Source organism: Anabas testudineus, chromosome 9 (genome assembly GCF_900324465.2).
Source record: "Anabas testudineus chromosome 9, fAnaTes1.2, whole genome shotgun sequence".
Taxonomy (NCBI): Eukaryota; Metazoa; Chordata; class Actinopteri; order Anabantiformes; family Anabantidae; genus Anabas; species Anabas testudineus.
Window position 1 is genome coordinate 5,007,228 of NC_046618.1, and position 11,790 is coordinate 5,019,017.

Sequence of the window (11,790 nt, forward strand, 5' to 3'; positions counted from 1 at the left end):
GACCATAAAACATGGAAAACAAGTGGCATTTGGCACGGCTACCTGCTCTAATTCCCTTTCCAGGGTGCTTGCTGTGTTGGCCAGTTTTATTAAACGTTCTCGCTCTTCCTCAAACTCCTCCAGTTTGTGCTGCAGGTCATCTTCCACCATGGTCTTCGCATCTTGGATCTGCTTGTAAGCAGCTTCCTGCGTCATCATATCAGCCTATGCCATAGACAGTAACACTTTTTTAAAAGAATGTTTAATTCATTACAAGAATTTTGAATAACATTCATCTACTTTTACAACAATTAGTTTTATTCAAGATCATTGGTTAGATACAAAATTACAACACAACTTAACATCAAAACCTCATTATGGCATATCCCGAAAGGCGTGTTGGGATATATACCTCAATACTCTGCAGCTGAACAGCAATACGCTCTTTTTCTTTGATGGATCTGTGTTGGGTTTCAGTGAGTTGATGAGACAATGTCACATTCTCCAGCTTCAAATGTCCCAGAACACCAATCTGAGTCATCTGTCCAGCCTGGGAGAGAGGAAAAAACAAAATATGGTACATGTATGTATACAAAGACCTAAGGCTTGATGGAAAGAAATGATGCATTAGAATCAGTCTTACCTGCATGTTGGCCATTTCGCTTTGCAGTCGTACTCTTGCCTCTTGGGCCAGAGCAAGCTGCTGCTGGTACCACTGTCTGACCTGCTGCAGTGAGTCAATTTCAGCCTGGGAGGTCTTCAGTCGACTTTGCAGGGTGCTGCGCTCCAGCTGGACTTGCTGAAGTTGACTCTGAAGGCCACCCATCTGCTGACGCAACTCCTGAACTGTAAAAATGTAAAGACAAAAACACCTAAATTAACAATCCAATCAGAATGGTGGTCATATTATATTATTGGTCTCACACTCAATCACTCACCAGTATTGTCCCTCAATGTTACCGTGCTTTGCATCTCCTCCACCTTCCCCATCAGCCTGTTGTACTGGTCTTCAGCCACCTTCAGGTCATTGCTGAGAGAAGCCAGACTGGCATTCTTGCTCTCCAGACTTCCCTGAAGCTCCACCATGGCCTTCTCTAGTTGGCTGCAGTTCTGCCGCAGGGTGCCAACCTCTGTGGTGAGTGTGCTCTGTTTCTCCTTGCTGACCTGAGCCTCCTCTACCTTAGCTTGCAGTTGAGCATTTACTGTAGCAAGCTGGGCCTGAAGCTCTGTCTTCTCTTTGAGTGCCTGGAAGACAAGAAAGTGTTGTCAGCACTTATTCAGTGTTCACCCAATTATTATCACGAGTCTTTTTAGTATAGAGTCATTATCTGGGCAGTGACCAAGCTAAACTTAATCTTTCTGATTTCTGTAATAAATTACCTAGCATTCAATAGCAATACAGACATTCAATTAATTTTGATTAAGATTTACAATTAACAAATTGTATTTTTACTAACACAACCATATCTATTACTAAAATTAGAGACTTTATGTGAATGAGGATAGTTGGGGGAAAAAAACAGTCACAGCCATGCTAGCAAATCTGTGAGGCTGTTCTCTGACATTAGCCTGCTAAAACAAACACATGCTGATGTTTAGCATGATGGGAATGTCTTTAACACATGTAAAAAAACAAAAGAAAACTGTGTGCATATATACAGTGCCCGTCTAAAAAAAGAAAGCAAATACGGAAGAGCCTCCCACTGGATAATTACGGCATGGATGGTTATGTTTCAGCTGCCAACAAGTTATTTAACTCTAACTGATTCAGTGAGTAGCTTCTCATTTCTAACATGGTCATGGAAAAGATGTTGATCTCTTTGAGAAGGGTTAAATTATTGGCATGAATCAAGCAAAGAAAAAAGAAGAGAAAAGAAAATCTAAGCAGATTGCTACAACTACTACAATTGGGTTAAGAACCATCCAACGCATTATTAAAACTGGAAGGATAGTGAGGAACCATCATCTTCAAGGAAGAAATGTGGTCAGAAAAAATCTTGAATGATCGAATTGTTTGGTGAAATCAAATCGTTAACAAAGACAACAGTAGAACTTACAGTAAGTAAGAGCATTCCCACACGCAGAATGCGAAGGGAACTCAGGGGTTTGGGACTAAACAAAACCTTCAATTTGCTAGGGAGCATAAAGGACTCTAGCAATGGAAGAAGGTCATGTGGTCTGATGAGTCCAGATTTCTTCTGTTCTAGAGTGATGGATGCAGGGTAAGAAGAGAGGTGGGTGAAGTGATACACCCAACATGCCTAGTGTCTACTGTACAAGCCTGTGGGGGCAGTGCTATGATCTGGGGTTGCTGCAGTTGGTCAGGTCCAGGTTCAACAACGTTTTGTGCCCAAAGAATGAGGTCAGCTGACTACCTGAATATACTGAATGACCAGGTTATTCCATAAATGGATCCCTTATGGTACGGGCATATTCCAAGATGATAATGCCAGGATTCATCTGGCTCAAATTGTGAAAGAGTGGTTCAGGGAGCACAACTCATCATTTTCAGACCCTTATCCCGCTGGAGAATACTTTGTGCAGTGGTCCAACTTCCCCATCATCAATACAAGATTTTATATTGTTTTTTGGACGGGCAGTGTATAATAGCGCACTGGTACTCAATTGGTTACTGTGTATGCCATATCAACAGCCTCTCAGTAAAGGCAAAATAAAAGAATCTTAAAAAAGCATATGTCAACCTTAATGCAGTCAAAGTCAGAAAAATCATTACAATAAATATTTTACATTATATTGTCTGACTTTTGTTGCTTTATAGTCATTTTTGAGGATACAGCTTGTCACAGATTGGAAGCATCTGTGTATTCTCGTGTATTCTTGTACAAAATGTGTATACATAGATGCTTAATATGAAAAATGTGATAACAGAATTCAAAAAGTAGTATAACCTGATTGGCTTCAGAAGACAAGGATTCCAACTGGCCCTCAAGTCTCATTTTCTCTTTCAGCACTTGGAGCATTTCATCATGCCCCATCACTGAACTCTCCAAGGAAACACTGAAACAAATTTAAAAAAACAACAGCAATGAAAATATTAATTTTGTAATGTATTAGATGATAGACAGAGATTTAGGGCTTTTCAAATACCACATTTGGACACAGGAATATCAATTAAAATAGTTTCTAATAGAGCATTTGTCCAGTTAGGGATGTGGGGAGGCAGGGGTGATTGATTATGGACAAAACAAAATTGAAAACTGAATGCCTACCCAACAAATATCTGGGTCCAGCCCTACAATTTATATAATGAAATAATCACCTCAATCAGTAACCGTAATTTATTCTGGAGCTCACTACTCACGTAATGCCATGAACTGTTTAATGAAGTCATTTATTTTGTGGTATTTATATCAGACATTAACGAATACCTGCTGGAGAAACTGTCCCTGCGGCTGCGAGGCTCTGTTGTCCCTTCTCTCTCCTGCTCCAGCTCCAGCTGGTGATGCTCTTCACTGGCTGCCTGGAGCACCTCCTGCAGGGATGGGAACTGACCCACTGCCTCTGGGGCTATCTCCCTCCCTTCCACTGTGTAGGGTCCTTGTTGCCTTTCTACTGCTGCAGAGAGCATACCGTATGTCCCCCTGGCAGACACACTGCTGTAAGATGAGCTGTCACTGTCGTTGCCATCATTTCCCAGCCTCATTCCTGATTCGCTGCCGTCAATTTCTGAGACACTGTCCCCAACTTGGAACAAAGCACCAGGCTGTGTCTCTGTCTCATAGGGGCTGCCCTCTGACATCACACTGACCTCAGACAATGTGGAAACTGAGCTAATTGTAGAATGAATGGAACTCATGGTGTTATCTGCTGTCCTTCTGCTTCCTCCACCTCCACCTCCACCATCACTTTCAGGAGACTTATAATCAGCTAAGGAGTGGATCTTGCTGGGGTGGGGTGACTTGGACTTCCTCTCCTTGGGAGGAGGAATTCCTAAGCTCCCCAGTTTGGGGCCACGTGGAACACTGGTCCTCAGGAAGGAATACTCTTTAGTCATGGCGACAGTGTTGGCCCGGGGAAGGGCCTCGGGATGCAGCATGAGCTCTGGATCCAAGGTGCTGAATTGCCTGTTCTTTGTGGCAGCCCGGTGAGACTGGAAACAGAAAGTAAAAAAACAACAACAGAGTTGAAGTGATGACTAAATCTTACTCAGGATTTCCCAGTTTGATAAACAGAAATTCACCATAACAAATACACAAATATAGAGCACTTCGGGGTCACACTGTCAAAGAAAAGTAAAGACTTTAACCCCTCACCAAAGAATAAGCTCAGATATATCTAATACTACTGGATGTACAGTGTAACTCTAACACACACCAATAATACAATAAACTTAACTAAAAACAGCATTTGGATATTGAAAGCAGATTAACCTGGATGCATTTAATGACATACTGTAAATCGTAGTACTATCAAGAGACTAGCATCTCTATTCGCTCACCCTGTCCTTATGTCTCTGCACTCTGTACTGTTTGAGTTGCTCCTCGAGGCGCCTTCGAGCCTCCAGGCGAATCTTCTCCTCATTCTCCATCTCCAACGATGGCTTCTGGTTGGCTAAAGGGAAATGTGTTAGGCAAAAAATGTTCTACAGCATTTTTACCATTCACCATTTTATCTTGAGCAGTACTGGTGTTACAGTGCACACTCCAGCCACATATTTAGTGCGTGAGTCAAGAAAAACTTCTGTCATGACTGCAAAAGCAGCAGCTAATACTGCCAATATTGCAGTAAGTTACAATAACTGAAGACTTCCAAAAAGACACTGAACACGTTAAACACATTAGATCAGTCATGCTAATGAGATCAAAAGAGGTACAATCAGATTCTTTATGTGGTGCTATACATAGACTGTGTGGGAATTCTAAAATGAAGCCAAAGTTTGTGGCAAGTCATTTTATAATTTTCAACACAGCAACTGTGCCTGGCTTTAAAACGCAGTCCAAATCATAACATAACAGAGAGATTAGTTCCAAAATGCAGCCATTAGTACTTTGTTCCAAATGAAGCACCCACACCAAACCAATCAGATGCCTATGGTGGCAGTAAGGAAGGGGACTCAACTAAAAGAACTTTCCACTGAATCAATTCTGTTCAGATAACACACAGACAAGGGGGGTTAAAAAATATATGCACGAGCCAAAAAAAAGCAACATCCCACAACCAAATGAGGTTAAAAATACGGGGACAATATAGAGGGGGCATTCACTCCACATAAGTTAATGCTTACACAATTCAGTCTCCTGCATAGGCATACTCAGTTTGAGGGACTGCAAAGCATCACCCTTGTGAACCGTGACCTCAGCACTAGCCCCCTTAGACTTCTCTAGCATCAAGGGTGGATAAGCAGCCACACCTGGGGAGGGCTCTTGGGTCTGGTTGTTGACAGGGGAGCTGGTGCTCTGGGGAGGGGCTATCTGAGGCACGGACCCATTTATATGCATGTCCCCCGAAGCACTGAAGCCCTCTGCTAGTCCATCTCCATTTGGCATCACATCTGACCTGACAGGACCTGAAAGAGAAGTGGGAAGAGAAGCCCTCAGGAATGTGACGATTAGTTCTTGTGAGCTCGAGTGAGTAGATTTGCTTCTCTTGACAAACTCGCTAGACAACTTTGTTAAGCTACAATAGCTTAAGCAAAAAGGAAGTTGAAACATGCAACAAGTGACTACTGAAGAAGCTCTTTAGTGGCACCTTGTCCCTTTTCTTGTATCAAGTAACACTACCAAAGTCATCTTGCAAGCAAATACATTCAAACTAGTGATAGTTGCTTATTTACTCAAAAATATGAAATATGTTCTATCTCATTTGTGTCCCCAAACAACACATTTAAAGCATTTCAAGCTCAGAAATACATTCAGTCATGCAATGCTTTTTTTCCTAAAGCTAGAGCATAATTGTCTCCTGATGATAACTAATTAGAGTTCACTTCAGCTATTTAACATGTTAGTTCAAAGCACTGTGTAACACGGAATTGTAGAAGGCCTCAAGTCTCGAAAACAGGTCATGCGTGTCAGGAAACACAATAAGTGTCAGACATAAGAGATACCAGTAAATTTGCCTAAAGGGTAGAGTGCAGATCAGTGAGCAGAGACTGTAACTAGGATATCATGACCATGAGGATAGTCATTTTAGGGGGAATATATTATCTATAAGCCCAAAATAAAATAAATTTATGCTAGGCCATGTGAGGTCACCACAGTCACTACACTTTGTTTGTAGCTAATACACATAGTCAGCTTTTGCCATTGTGCCTTCACACAATAAACAATAAATATTTAACTTTGGTATACTGACACTGGCATACTGCCAATGTGCTAAAATATAGGTGAAAATAAAGCAATACTCAAATGTGCTGTGCAGCAACACACTACCATCCAAGCAGATGTTTGATTTTAGTTATGTGTGATCAAATCTAAATGTTTCTTACAATCCTGTCCACAGACGGCAAAATGTACGTTAAATTGGTTGTAAATTTGGTTAGGCAAATGCAAATGCTTAGGCAAATGCTGCTTTCAAATATAACCAGGCATACACATGCCTACAAGCTTACTCCAGAGTGAAGTGCTACATACTGCATACATACATACATACATACATACATACTGTACATACATACACTCATACATACATATTTATGGGAACTTAGCAATCTGTTTCAGCAATATAATCAGTGCATTTTTAGATTGCCTTTTTTGAATATTGAGAATATTGAAGATACTATGAAAGCTCATTGTATCCTATTAAGACAGGATCTTGACTCACCATTATGAATTTCCTTTTTTATCTTGTTCTCCAGCCCTTGTTGTTTCACATGTGTTTCACTGTCCACAGTATGTGCTTCAGTCTCTTTGGATTTTCTAACTTGGTCTTCCTGATAAACATTGGTATCCATTTGAACGGCTTCTGATTGATTCATTTCCATTGCCAAACAGAACAGTCACAGTGCTGCTATTGCCCTTTTGGAAAGAATGTCTCACAGGACCGCTGTCTGAGGAGGCAGACCAGCTCAGAGCATGTCAGTGTCCAGGAGCACTTCTGAACAGTCTGAGCACTAAAAAGAGAAAACATTGAGTTTACCATTTGGCTTATAACTGACAATCTTAATCAATATAAAGCAAATTTACATCAGAGCGAAGATGTGGCTCTTCACCAGTGATGTGCTTAAGACAGTAATAGTGTTATGTAACAACACAATGCGCTTCATTTAAAGATAAGCTAGAGTTAGTGGCTTGGTAGTTAAGTAGACAGTGTTGCTTTAAATATAGATTAACTAGCAACCTTTACTTTGATAAAGCGAAACCAGGACAATAGGACAAACTGACACCAGAATTGAAAGTGCTGCGTCTCTGTTCTTATCACAAAGACACAGTTATAAAATGTTTAATTACATCTTTATAAGAATCTGTAGAATCTGCTGATACAACACACACACGCCCTGTCATACTTTAGCTCATAACTAAACTGTGGAAAACAATCTAAGAAGAGCAACCATTGATTCAAAAGTGCACAACGGAGTGTGTAAAATACAGCTAAACCATACATGCAGGTTGGGTTCATTGTGAACAGGCAATGCTCGGATTGCACTTATATGTTTTGACTCTGCCATTGAGAGCTGAAGAGCTGCGGTGACAGCGGTGTTGATCAAAACCCCTGCGTATTTCATTTTGTATTATACTCGTATTGTTATGCTGTCTCCCACTGTTAATATATTAATATAATGATGGTTTCAATGCTGTGTTGCTAAGCGATCTGACAGTAGCTGGGTTAAGTTACTTTGATAGTCTCTGTACAAACAGCCCCGGTTTCGCATCGTCTTGCTGAAATGACCAATTCAGAGAAAGCGAGACAGTTATTAATAAAAAATACATGTAATAGCGGTTGTATTGCTCTTGCATTGACCGAGTTCTGTTATATTCTGTCTGCTAATAAAGGATGACAGATTAAAAGGAAGGTGGGTAATCTTGCTAGCGATGCTAGCAAGACAGCTAGCTAGCTAGGTTAGTTGTGTTTACGGTAGAACCTGTCAAGCTAAATGTGCTAACTCGCTAGCTAGAATCCTTAGCGACAACGCAGGAATGATTTAAAAAAATATTTTCAATAACTCAACAAGTTAGTCTCTGTCACGCAAGTGCGCTACAAATCCTGTGTGTACATTTAAAGATGACAATTTCGGTAAATGTTACAAAAGACATTAAATGCTTACCTTTTGCGAGCTTCGCCTTTTACTACGTGGCTGTTTAGTCTCCGTCCTTTTTTCTGTCCGACTGGAAACAGAGGGCGCAAACAGTACTATCTGAAAGAACACTGCCTTTCAGACGAATGAGTGGCTGCAGTGCACACTCTTAGTATTTGCATTTCAAATTAAAAAAAGTTGTTTCTCTAATTATATGAGATAATTGTGTCAGTGATGCACATGGTACTGATTTCAAAATTTCAGATTATAAGATGGAACATGCAGGGGACTTGCGGTGGATTTGTGGGATGTGATCAAGTGCTTCACTCTTGTGGTCCGAGAGCTGCAGGCTTTCTGTCGCCACCAGTCGACTAGATACGCTATTACAAACTGCTAGTGGCAAATCACGGGGATTACACCATATGCTGCATAGAATGCATGGGTTGTAATTATATGCACGTCATTATATCATAGCACTACTTAATATAATGAGATTAACCTGGATTATACATAATGAATTTGAGTTAGGATATTTGCATTGGCCTCTGACAAAGAAAATCAACAGATGCTCACGTTGCAATATCTATCTTCTTCTCTTTACATAAACAAATATCAAAGAGGCTACTGTGGCGAGGCCAAGCATAAACTGCTATCTCAATAATTGAATCTGCAGGGTGCCTATCCACGTATGCTTTATAGATGCTGGGAAACATAAATCCAAACCAATAAAGATCTATGATCTCATTCCGAATTTGACATTATATGTGGACATAGAAAGATTTCGGGTAGTCTACTTCAGGTTAAAATTAAAATATATCCATACTGTACCTGTGTCTATAATTTGTGATGGAATTTTGCATTATCATTTTCTAAATAGACACTGGATAGAAACAAGACCACCAATACATAACAGCAACATTTAAATCATCACATGAATAAGCTCTGTTGTATGAAGCCTGACTGATGTACATGTGCTTTATTGAGTTGTTGTAATTTAACATTAAACACTAAATCAAACTGAACAATGTTGGGTTCAGTGTAGATTATCACAGGTCCTACACCCCTTAAACGCTTTTTCTCCAGCATCCAAAACAATACAGTTGCATGCATCTGTATATCATTTATGAGGTTATAGGACACCTGCAGACATTAAACAATAATCCATGTGTTTGGTGTAGGTATGTTACATTCAGGTTCCCAATCAAACTAATACATAATACTACATAATACACAAATTTAACTTATGTCTAAATCAGATTATGGGAAATTAATGTAGTTTTGAATAATGCTAATTCATTTTTGCTGAAATATATTATCTCCAGAATATATAACATCCTGGCTGACCAATCCTCAGAGTCCACTGAGGTCAAACTTAATGCATGTATGAAAGACATGCAGGAACATATTTGGATCACTGGGTAGTGGTGTGTGCCAAAGCACAACCACAAGCTGTCAAAACTCACCAAAAATTACTACATTATAATTGCTTGATGAGTACTGGGTCTGGGAATGAAGTAAAGATAAAACGTTCTGGAAGACAATCACCCAGTTGGAAAACATATTAGGACATCTATAATGGGGGTACATTTACTTACATACTGATGCTAAAAAACAAATTCATACATTTGCTTCTTTTAGACTTCACTACTGTTATTTACACTCATAGGATGTCCTAGTAATATATATCGTATATACTCATTTTTAAAAATATATCTCGAAGTGCTGTTAGTGTTACCACTTATTTCAAAATAATAAAGATATCTTTGAAATAAATGTCTAAACTAATGTGTAATATAATTGCACAATTACACTTAAGGCACCTAATGCACATAATGCAAATAAGCTAAAGGTTAAAATAAGCTTTTAATGAAAATGTCTAAATGTATTAAAACAAGACTTGTCTGAAGCCACTGGGTATCATTTCAAACTGCATTACTTTGGCGCCATGTAGTGGTAGTATCAGGAATGATACTGTGGACTGAGGAATGAGCTGAGTACCAGACTTTCTCAATCTTCATCACAATTATTCCATTTTCTACAGACCAAACCTTAAGCACCACTACACAGTTCTACACAGAGTTTAGGTTTTTAGCAGTAAACAGTTTTAGTCTTTGTTTCCAGTGGCCTTCCTTTGCATAATTCAGCATTAAGTGAGTTGGTACATACTACCTACTGATGCTGAAAAATTAGTTCATGCATTTGTTTCTTTTAGCCTGGACTACTGTTATTCACTACTAATAGGATGTCCCAGTTACTTCCTAAAAAAACACCAGATAATCTAAAATGCTGCAACCAGAGTTCTGACTGGAATTAGCAAGAGAGATCATATTTCTGCATTAGCTTCTCTCCATTGGCTCCCTGTAAAATCTAAGTTAGAATTCAAAATCCTTCTTACATACAAAGCCCTTAATGATCAAGCTTCATCACTTTTCTCTCACAGTGCAGGTCTACTTGTGGTTCCTAGAGTTTCCAAATGTACAATGGGAGGCAGAACCTTTAGCTATCAAGCTCTCACTCTCTCTTCTTTTAAGACTAGGCTTAAATCTTTCCTTCATGATAAGGCTTTGAGGCAGAAATAGCTCAGGTGACTCTAAATCATCTCTTGGTTATGCTGCTATGGATTAGTCTGTATGGGGACATCCCTTGATACACCATGCTCCTCTTCTCTCCTCTCTTTATCCATTTAGGTCACTATTGTTTACTGTGCTTTGTCCTCTCTGTCTCCTCACTGTACCTCTCTATATGTATCCATGGCCTTAGAGCTGCATGTTTCCAGTCTGCAGTGTCTGGCCCAACCAACCTACAGTGTTCTGTCTACTGCTTGTTGTTCTTTTGTCTGTCCACTTTCCACTCACCCCAACCAGTCAAGGCAGATGGCCGCCCAAGCTGAGACTTGTTCTGCTAGAGGTTTCTTCTGTTAAAGATTTTGCTCTCCACCATTACCTAGCAATTGCTGCGTAGGGATTTGTTGGGTTTTCTATATGCTGTAATTCTATTTAAGGCTTAACCTTACTAAGTTGCATCATGCAAGTCTGACCAGTGTATGGCTTTTGGTGCTGCTAATTCTTCTAGTCTTGTACTGTACATATACTGAATTAAATGTGTTTGTCCTCGTGATTGAAGTGACCATCCAAACCAATAGCTCAGAGTGATGTTGCTGATATTTTGCAACCAACCACAAACAAAGATGACAAATCGGGCATGTTTCATTATCTGCATAAGGCTACAGACACAGTTTCTAAATTTGTTATGTATTGTGCAACTGTGACTATATTTTCTTTACTGTGGCTTAAATAGGATACTGACATAAAGACAAAAATATGAATTTATGTGTGCATCTTGCAGAAAGAACTGTGTCTAAAAGAAGATTAAGAAAAACAACCATGACGTTTTCTCAATACAGTAACACTAGAGGAAATGCAAGATTAGAAAAGGGGTGGAATAACCTACTATCTATAAAAAATATTAAACTTAGTAAGTTTAAGTTGGTTACAGTTTACATTGGCTAGAGACAGTTAAACCATAATATTTAAATGAAAACTGTTAGACTGATTTTCGCACCATTAAGCGACTTTTACCAAGTGGAGCACATGAGCGCTTCTGTCAGAGGTTTGGTCCAA

General features: G+C 39.6%; 1 protein-coding gene across 2 annotated transcripts in view; it reads right to left on the reverse strand.

Moving 5' to 3' along the window:
* The window catches only part of golga3 (golgin A3), a 16,532-nt gene extending 8,227 nt beyond the window's left edge, over positions 1-8,305 (reverse strand). The window contains exons 1-10 of one of the 2 annotated variants that reach the window (XM_026343570.1): positions 8,201-8,305; positions 6,760-7,048; positions 5,351-5,506; positions 4,439-4,551; positions 3,369-4,090; positions 2,889-2,997; positions 918-1,224; positions 623-825; positions 392-529; positions 43-204 (exon numbers count right to left, since the gene is read on the reverse strand). In XM_026343570.1, coding sequence (XP_026199355.1) covers positions 43-204; positions 392-529; positions 623-825; positions 918-1,224; positions 2,889-2,997; positions 3,369-4,090; positions 4,439-4,551; positions 5,351-5,506; positions 6,760-6,919 — 2,070 coding nt within the window. In that variant the 5' untranslated portion in view covers positions 6,920-7,048; positions 8,201-8,305. Of the gene's footprint in view, positions 1-42; positions 205-391; positions 530-622; positions 826-917; positions 1,225-2,888; positions 2,998-3,368; positions 4,091-4,438; positions 4,552-5,224; positions 5,507-6,759; positions 7,049-8,200 lie in introns of both variants that reach the window. The other variant, XM_026343569.1, reaches the window with a different exon arrangement.
* Between the last annotated feature and the right edge of the window lie 3,485 nt (positions 8,306-11,790).